General features: G+C 45.7%; 1 protein-coding gene across 3 annotated transcripts in view; it reads left to right on the top strand.

Moving 5' to 3' along the window:
• Positions 1-18,867, top strand: part of KLHL18 (kelch like family member 18) — a 590,797-nt gene that overhangs the window by 360,441 nt on the left and 211,489 nt on the right. For all 3 annotated transcript variants that reach the window (XM_069645788.1, XM_069645787.1, XM_069645786.1), the window contains one exon: positions 7,473-7,609. In XM_069645788.1, coding sequence (XP_069501889.1) covers positions 7,473-7,609 — 137 coding nt within the window. The remainder of the gene's footprint in view (positions 1-7,472; positions 7,610-18,867) is intronic.

Raw genomic sequence — 18,867 nt, 5'->3', positions numbered from 1 at the left:
TTCTCTGGTGAATTAGCCCCGATACTGCTGAAAGTGTGGGAAGAGGCAATGAGCCTCCGGGTTCTCCCGGAATCGATGCGAGAAGCAATCATCGCGGTCCTTCTGAAGCCCCGTAGACCGCCAAAAGACAATGCGTCCTACCGACCCCTGTCTTTAATTAACACTGACGCAAAAATCTTTGCAAAAGTGCTGGCAACCAGACTCCTCCCATACATGCCGATCCTGGTTCATCCCGACCAGGCTGGCTTTATACCAGCCAGGTCCAGGGCTCTCAACCTAAGACGCCTATTCAATGTTATGGCACAGATAGATCCAGATGCCAAGGCGGCCGTGGTCGCATTAGACGCCGAGAAGGCCTTTGACACCGTTTCCTGGGCATACCTCTTCCTAGTGCTGGAGCGGTTCGGGTTCGGCTAGTACTATATCAACTGTGTCCGATTATTATATATACAACCGACAGCTAAGGTCCTGACTAACGCCACTCTCTCCCCGTCATTTCACCTACACAGGGGGACCAGGCAGGGATGTCCCTTCTCACCCATACTATTCGCTCTGACCATTGAACCAATGGCGGAATTCATACGGCAAAACCACTCACACAGAGGCTTCAGGATGACCGGCCCCCCCAGATAATATCACTTTACGCTGACGACACCCTTTTATATGTCCGTGACCCCAAAGAGAACGTGCAACACATTATGTCTGATATACATGAATTCTCAGATCACTCGGGTTATAGAATTAATATTCCGAAATCAGAAATATTTCCCCTTACTGACGGCACGGGAGACCTAACTGAAATAGAGGGATTTAGACCTGCCCCCACGAAGGTACGTTACTTAGGGATAATGGTCGCCGGAGATAAAACCCTGTTATACACGCATAACCACGGGGAACTGTTGTCAACCCTTTCGACCAAATTTCAGATATGGGCTAGCCTTCCACTATCCCTGTATGGCAGAGTTGCGCTACTTAAAATGGTGGTCCTCCCCAAGCTCCTATGTTACTTTAATAACATCCCACTTTGGCCCGGTAAACCCTTTTTCTCGAAACTTAAATCACTCGCCTCCACGTTTATTTGGAATGGGAAAACCGCCAGGATGGGTTGGGACAAGATGGTTGAGCCTTTTGTACAGGGAGGCATCGCGGCACCAGACTTCGAGCTTTATTATTTATGCGCACAGGCGCAATTTGCAAAACATTGGTTCGACCCGGAGGACACTGCCCCCCACATATTGATCGAAAAGCACTCTGTTCGCCCAAACAACATACGCTAAGTCCTTCTCAATCCAAGCTATGGGGACATATGCCTGTTCGATCCAGTTTACACAACCTCTCATGCTTGGGCCAGACTTTACAAGAGGCTAGGACTCGAATACCCCTACGACCCGGAAGTCCCCCTGTGGGACTTCTCCAGCATTTCCCCCACATTTGACCGAGCCCTCCAACAATCCTGGGACCCTAACAAACTTTTCACACTACACGACATGTTCCCGGATGGTGAGTTCTGTGACCTCACGACATTCACTGAAGCGGTGGGGTGGGGCCAACTTAAACGCCTTCAATAAATATAGGATGAGGGCTGCTTTCTCGGCGAAGTGGCCGACATTTCCACAAGAACCCCAATCCCATGCATGCATTAGGTAAATAGTATCAATGGACGGTCAAAGCAAGGGGGTCTCTGTTATATTCATTGGTGCAGACCCACTCCACATCGCGCAATACGATGAGAGAAATTTGGGAGCGAGACGTGGGCACTCAAATAGACGAGGTCCGCTGGGCCCGGTACTGTCAACTTACTCGATCAGTGTCCATGAATGCTGGGTTCCGGCTGATTCAGTTCAAGGTTTTAAACCAATTACACTATTCCCCGGCTAGATTAGCTAAATTTGTGGAAAATTGCACAGGTGCCTGCCCCAAATGTGACGCCCCCAATGCGGGGCCTTTTCATATGTACTGGTCATGTCCGCTAATAGCGGAGTTCTGGAAGGAAGTTGCGAAGCTCCTTGAGGATATCGCAGCCATCCCGGCGACTCTCTCCCCCTTGAAATACCTGCTGGGTGACATAGGCAAAGTGAAGGAAACCACGAGGCGATTATTTAACATTGCTTGTATTATTGCTAAACGTTGTATTCTTAAATGTTGGAAGTCCTCCACCGCCCCAACCAGAGCCACTTTTTTAAAAGACCTCTGTATGGTAAATGATGACGAGGAATTATTTGTATTGTCGGTTCCGATGCCATGTCGCCCCAAAGATATCTGGTCACTGCTACGCTTCTATCTGTGCGGCCTGGACTCGGACCCTGATGTAACACCTGGGTCCTCACCTTGACTTGCAATACCTACTACACTTGTACTGGTTGCTCTCATGTCTGTGATTTGTGATGTCTCCCTCTTCCACCTCTCCCCTAAATTGAAGGCTGTAAAATGATCAAGCTATATTTTGACATGTTAATATTGTATCTTGCTGCTGACCTACTCTCTCAATAAAAATATGTAAATTGATTCCTTCCTCCCACGGATTCCTCATCTATGATATTCTATACACAGCGCAGCTGTGCTCAACTTGCCCAACTCCTCTTTGCACCCTGCGCCTGACATGACATCAGAGCCAGTATATATTGATGCACCATGACTTCAGGTGCTTTATTCTGTTCTCTTCAGGAACACAGTGTCTGAATCTTTGACTTCACTGTCACCATGCCTCAGGTTTCAAACCTTGCACGGATTGCAGCTGGCTGATATCTGTTTTGGATACTCACTGGGTTTGTTTATACTGCTTGGGTGTGGCGCATGATACCCGAGATTGTGTGGTGTTGGTCCATACACCCGAAGGCCCTCCTGGAAGGGATGGCAAAACGTTTACCTTTGTTCACAAAAGAAAGGGTGATGTTGCATGGTCTCTTTTCAAGGTTGCGCGGAGTGTCATCTGAGGAAAGCTCCCCTCCCTTTAAAGAAAAGAAGCACTGCAAGAGATTCCGTTCCCAGAGTGGACCTTCACACCAGCTCTCTTCCTCTTTCAAAAAGAAGAGCCACCATCCAGAGTTTCTCCAGCACCAGCTAAGGAACTTATTCCAACCTAATCCTCAACCCCGGAGGAGTGGCAACGCTTTCATCAAAAGGCGCTAGATCTCTTTGCAAAGGTGCTGATGGCTCCGGCACCTTTGGCTCTGTCAAGAGTGGAGTTGGCTTCGGCCTCAACGCTGACTGTTCTCATGGTCTTACGCAACTGGCATGGCACCCGCTGGGGACCACTCCTGCATGCCTATGGGCTCTGGCCTGGCCATGCAGAGGGAAGAGCTTCCCCTCTGCCTGACTCCCCTTGGTTCTCTGCGCTGTAGGCACAGAAGAACCTCAGAAATATGCTCCTCTTCCTTTCAAGCATGTTTAAGATATGTGGCATCTAAGATGACTAAGGGGACCAGGTACCCTTTGGGTTTGAACCCTTGGTCTCCAGGGAAGGAGGGTTTCCCCAGAGGAATTCTGTGAAGAGGATGGGAATGTCCCAGGGCTGTTCTTGCCTCCTATTTCCAAGAAGCCAGTGGTTTAGACAACACCTTGATCTGGATATCCTTCTGCCCCCAAGCCCTGTTAATCCACAGGCATTCTTTAAGAGGATGATGACTAACGGGGTTGATAACTTGAAGGTCGCTGTTCTGTCCAGGCCGAAAATTAATTTAGAATTAACGGGCATCTGGGACAAGTGTCCCTGGAAGTTTGCGCTACTACGCTTTAATGTAGCAGTAGAGGCCCCTGTACTGGAGGTATGGGAGAAGCCCGCTTCTGCATCTGCGGTTGACACAACTGACAAGGAAGCATCAAGCTCACCCAGCTTTCCTATCCACTCATGACTTCCCAGGGAGCTTGGTGGTGCAGGCTGTGATTGCTAATGTGAAGTCTTCCACCTTTCCTTCTGTTCTACCTGCCAGGGAAAGCAAGAGACTGGACGCTTGCGGGAAGGAAGGTGTTTGCGTCGGGCAGCTTCGCCCTTCACGTAGTAAAAGGTTCTTTCACCCTGACAAAATAATCTTTTGCCCTGTGGTATGCTGTGGGAAATGCAGCTGAACATATACCTGAGGGGGGTGAGGGGATATGGGAGACTGCTTCCTGTCTATGGTGACAGATGGCAGGGAAGCTTCTTGACGGAATCTGCAGTCAGGACTCAACACAGCTCACTGTGTGGGCATATCCATGGCCACAAGTAATGTTCAAGCACCACGCTTGCATGAGGACGTCCGGCTTCGCCAATGTTGTCCAGGCAAAACTTCTGGACATTACCGTTGGCCAAAACCGGTTTGCAGCGAAAGCTGAGGATGCCCTCCAGAAACTTCAGGCATCAAAGGCCACAATGAAGTTGTTGGGCCTAGCCGTGCAGCAACTCTCCACTTCTTTTACTAGAGACAAGGAATTCATCTGGCTCCTGTGCCCCCAAGGGCCGAGGCCAGGATGCCCTGGGAAAACTACAGGTCAGGCACTTCACAAGTGGTAGAGTACCTCCAGAGGGGGATTGGCAGCAGCCACTGTCCCCTCAGCACAGCAAGAAGCAATACCTCTGTGAGGTTTTCTGCCATGGTTCACCGTGGGGTGGGGATGTGGGGACTTTCCTTGTTCAGCAAGGAATGGTTCAAGACTACGTGCCTTACAGGTAATTCAACAGGGTTACGGTTTACTTTTCGTACAGTGCCTTCCGGACCACAACCGATACACCAATACCAAGACTCTGGATCCCTCCCTCTTGGAGGAGGTCCATCCGCTGCTCTGAGAGCGTGATGGAACTAGTACCACACTCAAAACAAGGCAAGGGTTTGTACTTCACTTTTTTTCTGTTGCCGAAGAAAGATTGGCGTGGAGGTGGGAGGGCGTTGGTCCCATTCTGAATTTGAGGCTGTTGAGTTACACTAGCCCAGATCCTGTAAGCCCTCGATCTGCAGGACTTGTTGGTATCACTGAACCTTCAGGGTGACTACTTTCACGTGCCGATTCATCAGAAATGCAAAAAGTACCTGAGGTTTGTGGCAGGCCATCATCACTACAAGTTCAAAGTCCTCCTGTTTTAGTCTTTCTTCGGCTCACAGGGTTTTCACCAAGCTGCTAGCAGTGGTGATGGCGTGCCTGGGAGGGCGGGCATTCATTTCTTTCCCTAACTGGACGAATGTCTCATCCGAGGTCTCTCTTCAGATCTAGTGTTGGTGCATCTACTCCGCGCATGCACTCTATTGCACAGCTTGGGCTTTTCCCTGAACTTCAAAAAGTATCTGGTTTTGCTGTCCCAGTCTCTCAGATTTATCGGGGCAGTCTTGCCAGGACATTCCTGCCCGAGGGCAACAGAGTGGCGAATATCTCGGATGGTCCATGTCCTCCAATTATAGGAACCAGTCTGACTCAGTCTTTCTGCCCTTTGAGGCTCATGACCTCCTGCATCCTAGTGGCACTGGAGGTGAGGCTGTGCATGAGATTGCTTCAGTGTCTTCGTTTCCAGAGGTTGCAGTTTCAGGGCCACATGTCAGATATATGATGGGTTATTTATAACGCACTTAATACCCAGAGGTTTCTAAGCGCGGACCCAGGGATCGAACCTGTGTTGCTCTGTGTCGTCTTGCTTCCAAGGCGAGCACGTTGCCCCTGAGCTATCTCCCGAGACGAAAAGTCAGACCTTTTACATGTCTCAGACCAGGTGGCTCAATCTTGCATGGTGGGGCCAAGCTAGACCACTTGCTGTGAGGCAAGTTGTTTCGTGAACCTTAGCCCCAGGTGACTGTCGTCATGGACGCATCTGACTGGTTGGGGCTCTCACCTGTCAGAACAGACAGCGAGTGGACTGTGGTCTCCTGCAGATTCTAGGGATCACTTCAACTTGCTGGGGCTGAAGGTGATCAGGCTGGCCCCGATCACCTTCCTGCCCTCTGTGAAACGCAAGACTGTGCTAATCCTGATTGACGGCACAGTGGCAAACGAGGTGGTATTGGGACCCTTGCATTTGTTAAGAGTAGAAATGAGACTGTGGCCTTGGGCTCTGGAGAACAGTGCCTCTAATAGGAGCCCATCTGGCCGGAAGAGAGAGTGTTGCAGCGAATGCTTTGAGAAGACGGATCTCTGCCTCCCCCATTAATGGGAGCTCTGCCAGGAAGTTCTAGAGGCTATTCTTTTCTTTTGGGGAATTCAAGTGGCTCTATCCATGTCCAGGGTCAACAGGAAGTGAGTTTTTCTGCTTGTGGGAATTTACTTACTAGGGACCTCTGGGGGATGCAAGGACAAGCGATAGGATATTCATACACTTTTCTTTTTTTTTTTGTTCCTGTCGATTCCAGTCATCCTGCTGGTTCTCAGGAGATTGTGACTGTGTGGAACCACATTGATTCTGATTGCTCCGGACTGTGCCCACGGGGCATGGTAACCGTAGTTGCTGGACATGTCCATCTGCCTTTCTTGGTGCCTTCTGAGCAGAATTGTCTTGCGCTCCCAATCGGAGGGATGGGTTCTCCACTGCCTCAGCAGCCTGAACCTGCACGCTTGGCTAATGAGAGGCTGAGAATACAAGGAGTGTGACTTGTCGGATGAGGTCCTTGATGTGGTCCTTTCAGCTTGCAGACCCGTCGATTACATTTATGCCCTCAGATGGACATTTTTGCCTTGGTGCATGAAGAGGGTTCTGGACCCTCAATCTCATCCATTGTGTTTTACATGTTTTGCTGTCTTTGGCCCAAGTGGGCCTGCAGATGGGCACTGTTAAGGAATACCTCCCCGCTATTTCAGTTTTCAAGAGGTTCACGGAGCAGGGCTTGTTTTTCACAATTCCCAGTCCTACAGTTCTTGCAGGGTTTGTGTAACCAGTTTCCTCCGCGCCACTTTGTCTTTCTAGCGTGGGATTTACATTTGGTTTTGGCATTCTTTACGGGAGCACCGTTTGAGCCCCTTCTTTTTCTTTTGGATTGCTCCCCCTTAAGGAGATTTTCCTGATAGCCATCACTTCTGCGAGATGGGTGAGTGATCTTCAGGAGTTTTGTTAAACATTCCTACTTTGTTTTCTCTGATGAGAATGCTATGAACTGGCTAGGAAGGAGGTGTCTGATGGTATTGGGGCACATTCTACCAGAAGAGTTGCTGTGACCTCCACCCTGCAGACAGGAGTCCATGTCGTGGACATCTGCCAGGCGGCAACTTAGATGTGATTGTGCGGTCCTCCAGATTTTTCTGCTCTAAGTGGTGTCCTTGCTCTCCTCCCTCCTTCACTATGTCCTGCTTTTGGAGTCTTGTCATAGATGAGGAATCCGTAAGAGGAATATCCATCAGAAAGAACATTAACGAGAGGTAACTAATTTATTCTTTGCTCCATATGATGGCTTTTATTTGTCAGCACTGTGGTGGTACATTCATGACTCTTAGCTCCACTAGTCTACATTGATCTTTCAACAGGTAAATCTGTTGATTTTGAGAACTGTACTCTAACCTGTGGCTTTATTCTTTCTTTTAAGGGACCTGGTTGACGAAGCCAAAGATTACCACTTGATGCCTGAACGTCGCCCACACCTACCAGCATACAAGACCCGCCCACGGTGCTGCAATTCGATAGCGGGTCTCATTTATGCTGTGGGAGGCCTGAACTCTGCAGGTACCTTGCAAACCTAACCTTTCACAATGTTCCCACACTGAATTATGGAGTGAGTAGAGATGGCATGTCAGACACCATACTTCTGAATGCAAAAGTAAGTTGGACGATCCAAACAATTCAGTACATGGTTGCGATATGGAGTAAGATCCATGTTGTACAGTGCCCATTTCGAATTCATCTTTTAGCTGGCATGTGCTTTATGTATTCACAGTACTGATATCTACTAGATTCAACCCGAGTCTCACACATGAGTCTCGCACTCTTGCTCACCACTGGGACCAACCTTTTACCCTTGTTGAAATGTGGGGCCCTAGCTAAAATGTAGAGTCACTGTTGACTTTCAGAGTACATTTTCCTACACACCCTCCATTTTTTCCTGCTGGGACATAGCCAAAATCACTGCAGGAAAGAAAAACATGCAATAATCCCGGCTTCAGTACTACCATGTGATCTTGGGCACAAAAAAAAAGGATTGTGCCTTGATTTTTAACCACTCAATATAATGAAGCTAGAACATACATGACATTGATATGGCTCATACATACTAAGAAAATAAATCTGGTGTTTTAAATTTGTTTTTTGTTTTGTTTTTGTCTTTTCTTGGTATCTTTTCTTCTTTTATAAATGTCATTTTAAAGAAAAAACAATATTAACTTCAAAACAACCATGTGTCCATATAGTTGTACCAGTGGCGTCAGTCTAATCCAGAATAGTTACCGTTTGTAAAAATAATAAAAATAAATGTTTAAAAGTCTGCAATCCAAAGTGAGAGTTCAGTCAGAATATCCATTTAGGCTCTTTTCCAGGGAATGGTTTTTGGTGGAGTGAAACCTTCATCCGCTGCAAGTGGGACTTCCTTCTGGGGTTACCATCTTCATACACTTTTTCGGTCCAGTGGGTCTTTTCCAGGGGATCTCACTCCAAAGGCATCCTCCGGAGATCTGGCACACTTCAACTCTCAGAGCGCTAGCGGGATAATCAGTTAATTTCTAAAGCAAAGAGAAAAAGAAAAGTACCAAGTACATCAGTCCATTAACCTTTCCCTTTTTTAAAAAAAAATAATACAATCATCCTTTCAAATATACAAAGTCACATATAAAAAATAGTAAAATATTACAATTTAACAATTTAAAACAAGAATATCTGCGATAACAAGCATGTTGTGCACAGATTTCTAAAGTTTCTCTTTGTGTATTATCTACGTAAAAGCGGAAAAAGTTCAGTTCTTTTCGAATCAGGTTTCGTCTAGCCAAAAAATCAGTTGTAGGCCAGAGATTCAACCGAAACCTAAGAAATTGATGTCTGATGTAAGGACATGGACATTGTAACAAATAAGGTGCTGTTACATGCAGTGCTTTGGTACCAAAAACTCGTAAATCAAAATCCTTATATTTGAGACATAACCTTCGATTTTCTATCCAATCGAAAAGAAAGTTTTTGCTTCGCACAAACTGTATTAGATAAGATCAAATCTAGCAAAACCGAAGCATCGGACAAGGTGTCCAGAACTGAATTGCACCAGATTTTGCTGAATGCATGGTCCTGTGCCAGAAGATGTGCAGCCAAAATGCCCAGCTAAACCTCCGGAAGCAACCCCCAAGATTGATTTTCTGAATAAGGCACACATCCTCCATTTGTTGTGGGATTCTAAGGACGGAATTCCTAATTCAAATCAAATTACTGGTAGGGGCGTGCTCTTGGGCAGATGTAACAATTGTCTCCAGAATCTGGCTTCTAGGACTGACCACCAATTTGTTTTTTTCGGAAGCATGGTTTCAAATCTGTAACTTATAACAGGGATCACTTTCTGTTGATAAAATAATAAAATGGGTTTCAGAGACAATTTTCCGTATTTCTTTTTGAGAATTTGTGCTTGCGTGATTAAAGAGTGGAGTTTAAACTGGATGTCGTCATCCGACACCTGACATGAGATCGTGTCCTGTATAAATATGCCTAAATATTTATAATTCTGGGCCTGCGACAAGAATTCATTTAATAGATGCCACCTATACGACTTTACTCTCGTTGTTCCATGAGATTTGTATATCATAGTTTGCGTTTTTTGTATCTTGACTGAGACTGTTAACAGATACATCTGAGGCCAAACAGTTTAGTAGATTTTGTAGTCCAGAAGGTGACTGAGATATGAGAATTAAATCATCCACATAAAGAAGATGAGTTATGTTATGAGTACCCAGTTTCGGCGAATCGCTCTTAGTGGCTCGTAAGATTATCCCCAGGTCAAATAAGAAAAAGTTAAAAATGGAAGAAGCCAAGATACAGCCTTGTTTGAGGCCTCTGGCAGTCTTAATGGATGAAGAAAGTTTGCCTGCAATAGAGAGTCGAATTTGAACAGTCGTATGGGTGTGGAGTAACATAACAAGAGACAGGTGTGGGGGCGGGCAGTTTTGTTGCATTAGTTTGGAGTAGAGAATGGACCTGTCAATAGAATTAAAAGCGGCTTTGAAGTCAATATATGCCAGATATAATATTTGGTGCTTGGCCGCGTATTTTGATTTCAACATGTTTAAGGTCATAAGATTTGGACAGGTACCTAAACCTGCAACGAAGCCCGACTGAAAAGGGTCCCTTAGATTGTTACGAAGTGTCCATAAATTAAAGTCCCTTAAAATGATCCTCACAAAGATTTTAGCCGGCACGTCTAATAACGCTATTGGTCTGTAACTGGCCGGCAAGGAGCGATCACCTTTTTTTAAAAATCGGGACTATAATTGAATGAGTCCAGGTGGCAGGCAAACGTGTAAGATTAATGATGGTGAAGATCTTATGTAGAATGGGAGCCCAAAGGTCAGGATGTTTTTTAAACATTAGATTGGAAAGTCCATCTGGGCCACGGGCACCAGAGTTACTGATTTTTATTTATGTAGTATCTGATATCGTCCATGTCAAAAGTAAGGTGGAAAGGGTCGTGTGCAAAAAGTCTGAAATTATAAGAGTATTTGGGACAAGCTTAGAGATTCTGATGGTGAATGAGCCTCTTAGATTCACTTACGCAATTTGCTTGCGAGACAGATTGTGGATAGCGCGTGGCTCGATTTAGTAAAGACCACATTCCTGCAACATTTTTCGATTGCACAGACCACAACATGACTTCTCCGTCAAGCTGAAACATGTTTATTTGAAGAGCCTTAAGAGCATTTTTGTGTCTTGTTCTGATGGTTTTCAAAATAGAAGCTAGCCAAGTATTCAAGGCCTGTCTCTTTAGAGTTCAGGTGTGGGCTTTCAAATTTTGAACCTCAGCCATAAAGACATGAAGTTTCGGAGTTGACACCTGTGAGCTTGTACTTGGGTTTGAAGCTTTGGAGAACTGAAAGTACTGCATCAGATCTGGATAATAAATGATTTGGTTCCAGTGATGATTGTCTAACGCTCCATTCAGTTCTCGCAGGGAACGTGGTGACCATCCTAGTCGATTCCCTCCATTATCCAAAATAAGATTTTCATGGGAGGGATTCACCGCATTAATGATGTCGAGTGTGGCCCGTCCACATAGCAACTAATTGGTTGTGGTCGCTATTGTAATTATCGATTATGTGGAAGTCGTCCATACTTGAGAACAAAAGCGCTTTCACAAAAACATAATTACAGATGAACTAGAACCTCTCTTCCAAGTGGACTTGGGCAGCTTGTCTGATGGAAAAGATCCATCAAGTATGACTAGGTAATAATTGGATACTAAAGCCAACTATTTGGATAATTTAGTGTTAATGGAAGATTGCGTGGAAAAACAATTGCAATTTAAATCACCTGCAATAATGATGTTCGATACCGATGTATCTGTTAACGCCTTGAGGAAACATCCATCAGACATGCCGGCCGAGTTCCAGTACACATTGATCAAGGCATAAACAACTTCATGAATGCATAATTTAACCATTTGTAAGTACTTATTTGGGCAACACCATTCTTGAGCCACTATACCTGAGCCCATTTTGATGGCAATTAATAGGCCAGAGGTCGGTCTGCCAGAAATACCACGTTGGGCAGGATTGAGGACCACATCATTGTCGCACATTGGGACTGAAGTCATCCAAGTTTCTTGGAACATAAGTATGTTACAGGAAGCAAGGAAGTTGTTACCATTGTTAACCAGATGAGAAAACCCTCTGGTATTCCAGCTAATAAGAGAAGTGATCTGAGGATTGTTTTGGCTAGCTAGCTACTTTGACTGAGAGACTACATGGCAGTGACATTCAGTAATTGATGCCACCTGAGAAAACTGATGGTTTCGCGGAAGTTCACCACTAATTGGTTGTGAGTGCTCTTGCTAATTTAGAGCAAGTGCATTTAGGGTATCTATTGTAAGAATGAAGCCCAGAGAGGCAAGCTCTGTCTCTGCCATCCATAAAATATTCTGGACAAATCTAGAGTTGATCCAAATCCTGATGGAAGAGGCATTTTGCTCTATAGGACAGTCGATAAGAGCGATATCTGTTGTGCCAATGTCTTCTAGAGATCGAATTTTGGAAAAGATGGACAAAAGAGAACTTCCCTTCAAATTGTATTGAATTGAAGGGCTAGGTTTGCAGGTTAGTAGAAATGAAAAATTTGCTGGAGGCTTAGTAATTGGCTTCCTGTGAGCAAGGTTGGACTGAACAAGAGAAACAGTTGGGGGCTTCAGAAGCACATTTGTAGATTGTGTGTTAGGATTCATAACTGACTGAAGCAGCTCTACCATTTCTGGGGTAATTTGGGAAAGTATGGTATGAGGATCATTTGTCGAAGCCAGTTGAGTGATATTAGAAGGGGAGCGCGTTGCAGCATTTTTGGATCTTAAAAGAGGCAAAACAGGGGGCTTCATCAGGGGGGCAACAAGAGGCCTGGAGTGGGGCACAGCTGGGGAAGGTGCAACACTTGAGGCAACAGTAGTAAGAGATTTCAGGGATAGGCTACTCATGTAAGCATCGACGGCCTTCCTGATCTCTTGACGATGTAAATCGTCAATTCTACTTACAGGCGACTACATCAGGGACCGCCTCAGGACAGGACAATTGACGGTCTTGCAACGAGCTTGTGCCATTGCAACCTCAACCAATTGGTCTAATGGTACATATGGTGCCAGAGGATTACTGATAGTAGGCAACTTGGTTGTCACTTTATTCTGTTTTAGGTGGAGGTATTTTTTTGAAACAGAACGAGCAGCATCAATTGACCTTTTATTGGTTAGGTTCAAATTCTTAATGAATAATTTAGATGAGGCAGTATTAATTTTTATTTTGCCTGGAATGTTTTTGGACAACTTGAGTTGGTTAGAAGAACCAGAATTCTTTTTGGAGAAGATGGTATAAATCTTTGTTGGGTACGGTCATTTGTGATTGGGAGGATATCGAATCTGTGGCACACTGACATATCTTTGCTACCGGTTCAGCTGAAGGGACACTTGGAGGCGTCGACGACTTCTGCTGCCATTTTGTGGGCTGCACATTACGGGCCTTTTCACGCTGAGCCATTACTACAGGCGGGCCACTATGCCCATTTTGACCCTCACAATCATCAGTATTGCAGCCAGTGCCAGGGCACACAAGTTCTACTTTCTCTTCTACGGCTCGTATAGTTTTATCAAATACAGGAAAACAAGGATCCAAAGATCTGGGGGGCTACAGTAAGGAGAACTTGAGCCAAGTCTCCTGTCGATGGCACCATGCCAGTAGGAGCAAGTGTCGGTGGTGGGCTGGGACCAAAATGCCCAGGTTCGTTAGCCTGGTCAGCTAACCAAGTAAGAATTATTTCTAATAAAGCTGTTTGAGAGAGCAGTCTAGCATCTAATGTATCCTATAGTTTCATTAGAGTGGTCAAAGACAGTTGTAAGGCATTCAAAGCAATTTGAGTTAATGGAGAGTTATTCTCATTTAGACACACCTGATTTAAACCAGGGCAAGACCTTTGTTTTTTGTTCGGGGACTTCGAATCAGAATTCAGAATGAATCGAGATTAATTCTCGTAGATGGAATAGAGATAATAGTCGCATGTTCTTGCTGGACTACAGGTCTACAGGGTGTAGGAACACAAAAAGAGACATTGGAAATAGACTACGACTGCTCGAAAACATAATAGGAGATTTAGACAAATTGTCCAACATTAGCTGTGAAGAGAAACAAGAGGTAGAAAGGTTAAGGTCAATAACAGCAACATCACACTCTGGGGCTGCTGTAAGGGCATGACTGCAAACTAGGTCTGCAGTAGCAGGAACATTATCTAAAATGCTTGAGTCAGTAATCACATTCAACTCCCCCAGATGTCTTGTACGCAAAACACCAGAAGAGAGGGGCTCAACACAGTCTACAGCGATGATTTGTTGTACATGTGCTGCTTGTAATGAGCTTATGGGATGGATGGAAGCCTGACGTGATTTAATGTTCATTTTAAGTAACAAGGCGCCGGAAGGAACACTGTTGGCAGGCATGAGTAGCTCAGCTACCGAAGGATCGGGAAGTAGATTAATGGCTACTTTATAAAAGTTTTGTGTGCCTGATAGGCAGGGTTTTCTGAGAGTTGAATTTACGCTTACATTGAAGCGCAGTGTTTTTGGGGTAGAGGTCGAGTTCACAACACTTCCTTTTATATCTCTTAAAGCCACAACTCCTGTTTCTGGGTGCAGAACCGTAGGCATCCCGAATTTCAATGAGGGGAACATGTTGATGTGAACCAAAGGCACACTACACAACTAGTTAAAAGGCACAAAGGACCCCTGGGGCACTGCAGGCGCTTGCCACGGCAAAGCTGAACTTGAGGGGACTTGCATGGGTGCGCGCGCGCGGTGTGTTTGCAGACCAGGTTTTATAGCAGTTTTATAGTTAATTGAAGAAACTAGTTTAGATTTTTACCTTTTCCAAAACTAAATTTGTACACCTGGTCACCTACCTCATATTCTCACACAGATGTCTTCCCATCATAATGGGACTTTGCACTGTCAGCAGCTCTTTCCAAATGTCGCTGTGCGACAGCAAAAGCATATTGCAAGTACTTTCTCAGTTCTTCCACATATTCATGGATTGTGGATGCGTTTACAAGGACCTGTTCATTTGTTCTGTAAAGCAGGTGTTGTGGTAAAACCATTTTCCTGTCAAAATTTTGTGTGGGCTGATAATTGTTGCTCTAGGTGGTGTCAACCTCAGAACTCTTACTACTAAAGGAATTCGCAGATCCCAGCTAGATCCTGCCTCATCCACAAATTTCTTCAACATTGATCTGTTACACCGTTCAACTCATCTTGAGTAGGAGTGGCGGTAAGAAATGTGTAGCTTCCTCTTCACGCCCAAGATTTGGCACATTTTTGTCATTACTGCACTAGTGAGATGACTTCCACTGTCAGATTCTATTTGGAGGTAATCCAAATCTTGAAAATATAGGATTCACAAGTAAGTTGGTGGCTGTTTGCGTACTGCAGTCGAGAGTTGGAATCAAATGACCGTCAACATATATCTTTTTTTCCCTTGTTGATCTTTGCACGGGCCCCACAAAATCAACTTGTAAATCCGACCATGGGAGTTTCAAACTTCTTTTCATTAATGGTGTTCTGTGAGCCGGTGATGCAGGCTGAAACTGTTCACACACCAGGCATCCCCTGGTATACAATTCGACATACTGGGACATGTGTGGCCAATAGGCATAATCTTTTAAAATTTCCAAAGTTTCCTGGGAACCCCTGTGGCCTGCAGTTAATGGCGTCATGGGCACGATGCAATATCAATCCCCGAAATGACAAAGGCACTACTCATTGTATTTGACCTGATACGGATTCTCTAATCATCAGCCCATTTTGTAAACTAATTCTTTTTGTTTTTCAACAACACCATCGATTCCTCTTTCCCTTTGCAGTCCTCTTCAGTCAGAGGATTTTGTTCTGCATCTAGCAAATGGTTGTAAAATGGGCCTAAAATAAGATCGTTTTTTGTGCCTTCATCAAGTTTTGATCAAGAGTATCAAAACTCCATTTTGCCATAGGCTTTTTCACTGTTTTCAGAGTTTTGAAATGTTATCGCATCCACCTTTATTTCACAAAGCAGGTGTTCAATAGAAAATAACTCCCCCATTACGCCTCCAGTTTTGGTTAATTAATCTGCCTTGTCATTTCCTTCCTTATCCTCACCTAGTGTTTTCAAATGACAACGTATTTGCCTCCAATGGTTGATCAGGTCATTTTCTGAAACAAGTTTGTCTATAGCTTGAATCATCTTGCCATGTTTAAGTGTCTTCTTGTTATGTGAGCATTCCTCTCACCTTTTAGCCAGCTAAATACTCCACAAAACATTTTCGTGCATAATCTAAATCGGTGACTAAAACTATCTCTCTACGTCTATTTTCTACTGCTGTAGATATTGCCTTATGAATGGCAGCCAATTCTGCAACTTTGCTGCTTTTGGGTCCTATCCTTATGCTTTCTCTTGCAATGCCATCACATTTAAACCACACATTTCCTATTCCTGCCACCAATTCTTTTTCAGCATCATTTTTTACATGGTATGTACATCCAGCTACTTAACATTCAGTAAATCCTTACATGTTTCTACATTGAAATCCTTGGTGGGGATTGTTCAAATTCATTTCAACTTGTCTCTACCTCTGTCTTCAGGCACACACAGTTGCACAATGCTCATACAATTCTGCTAGCCCTTGAGCAACGGGGCTCTTTTTAGTTTGTCCACATCTCATTTCTACTGGAAATACCTGAAGTGCTATTGTCCATGAAGTGATTCTTGACTGGGCCAAATTCCCTGATCTGATCCTCTTGCTTGCAAAAATGCAGAGGCTGGTGATTTGTTTCAACAATCACCCACTCCCCTTGAATTATGGCACGGAAATGTTGTAATGCCCAGACAGTGATCAGAAGTACTTTTTTACATTCACTAAATTTGGTCTCTACCTGTGACAATGCCTTGCTGGCATATGCAATAGTTTTGTTATTTGCATCATGTTTTTGATATAACACTGCTGACATACATTGATCTGTGAATCCTATTTCTACAAAGAAATCCTGTTTTTTCATTGGGTATGCCAAACATGGTGCTTTCATTATACACCCTTTTAGCATGGCCACTGCCTCACCTTATTCCTTCACCCATTTCCAGGGTGCTTCAGTAATCTCGTCAAAGGTTGTGTAATCGCTGCAGACCGGTGGGTCTCGTCAGTCGCTCGGGCGGGCTTCCGCTTCCCCTGTCCCCACCCATCAATCCTCCCTTCCAGCAGTTAGGGTTTCCCTCCCTCAGAGCCGAGATTCAGAAGTTGCTGGATCTCAGGGCGGTGGAACCTGTTCCTCTAGGGGAGCGAGGGGAGGGCTTCTATTCCCGGCTGTTTATGGTGCCTAAACCCAACCAGGCTGGCCTGCGCACCATCCTAGACCTTTCCCAGTTCAATCTCTCTACCCCAAGAGAAATTCAAGATGATCACGCCCTGTCAGATAAAGTCCTCTTTACAGAAGGGCGATTGGCTCAGCGTGGTGGACCTCCAGGATGCCTATATGCATATTCTGATCTGGAATCCGCATTGGCGATACCTACGGTTTTCTGTGGGGGAGGAGCACTTCCATTTCAGAGTGCTCCCTTTTGGCCTCAGCTCGGCACCGCATGAAAGATGTCGGTTATCGCAGCTTATCTTCGGCTACAGGGTATCCATGTGTATCTGTATTTGGACGATTGGCTGCTGCACAGTCCTTGTCCAGTGAAACCCTCAAGCAATCTTCAGTCTCCTCCAGCTCCTGTTTCACCTCAGGCTGTCGGTGAACCCGCGGAAATCTTCCATGATGGTCTCTCAGGACCTGACTTTCCTGGGTTTTCGTTGGAACACGATCGACTGCAGAGTTTACCTGACCGGGGACAGAATGGCGGATCTGTTGGCCACGTGTCAGATGTTTGCGCAGTCGGAGGGCATGTCGGCCTGGGGGTTCCAGAGGCTTCTGGGCCTCACGGCCTTGTGTGTATTGGTTCTTCCCCTTGCTCGACTCAAGATGAGGCGGACGCAAATGGCTCTTCGGAGTTTTTGGCATCAGGCTGTGGATCCGGACTCCAAGATGATATTGATTTCAGCTTTCATGAGAGTGGACCTGGTATGGCGGTCGTCCCTCGGCAACCTGTTGGTGGGTGCCGGTTTCCAAGACCACGCTCCAATGGTGACGATCACGACGGACTCCTCCCTTCTGGGATGGGGTGCAACGTTGGATCTTCTTCAGGTTTACGACCTCTGGTCGCCCCAAGATCAGTTCCTTCATATAAATCTGGAGCTTCTGGCGATTTTTCCTGGCGCTCAAGGCGTTCAGGCCAGTCATTGCCAACAAAGTGGTTTGTGTCCGCACGGACAATGTGGTGTCCATGTTTTACATCAACAAGCAAGGGGGTACCAAGTCTCCTCCTCTTGTGGATATGGTCATTCAGATTTGGGAATGGGCGGTTCAGCATGGTATCTGGCTGGTGGCAGTACACATCCTGGGCCAGCTGAACGTCACGGCAGATGTCCTCAGCCGACAAACAATGGTCAGCTACGAGTGGGAATTGAAAGCAGAGGTCCTCTTGCAGATATTCCTGTGTTGGGCCACTCCGGAAGTGGACCTCTTTGCGACATCGGCAAACAAGAAACTTCCTCTGTATGCCTCCAGAAACTGGGCTGGGAGCTTCCTCTCTGGGAGATGCTCTCGAGATTCCATGGCACAACTTGAGGGCCTATGCTTTCCTGCCTCTGCCTCTGATTCATCGGATGATTTGGAAGCTGAAGAACACAGTGAATTGTTCTCTTCTATTCGTAGCTCTGTGGTGGCCGGCCAGGTTCTGGTTTTCAGAGCTTCAACATGTCTCGGTGTGTGCACCGATCAGGTTTCCGCTAGTTCCCGATTTGCTTCACCAGAGGGATCGACAGCTGTGGCACCCCTCCCCACAATCGTTCAGCTTGGTGCCGGAGTTCAGATCTTTAGAACATCACAACCCGTCTGCTGACAACATGCGCATAATTCAGGCAGCCAGGAAGCCCCCGATGAGATCGCAGTATAAGAGCAAGTGGCTTTGGTTCTGTCACTGGTGCTTGGCCAAACAGTTGGACCCCAGGGTGGCTATGATTGACACGGTGCTGTCCTTCGTTTCTCATTTTACAGAGTCGGGCGTTCATGTCCGGTCATGCAGGACATATCTTTCGGCTGTGGCTGCCTACCTATGCACGGACCAGTGCTCTTTCTCACTGTCAAACCCAGTGAGTAAACAGCACTTTGCGGGTCTTATTCGTCTTTACCTTCCGGTTCGCAAACCGCATCCGAC

The sequence above is a fragment of the Ambystoma mexicanum genome, chromosome 2p (genome assembly GCF_040938575.1).
Source record: "Ambystoma mexicanum isolate Mex_15411 chromosome 2p, UKY_AmexF1_1, whole genome shotgun sequence".
NCBI classification, from domain to species: domain Eukaryota; kingdom Metazoa; phylum Chordata; class Amphibia; order Caudata; family Ambystomatidae; genus Ambystoma; species Ambystoma mexicanum.
This window is presented reverse-complemented; position numbering and strand designations above follow the sequence as displayed.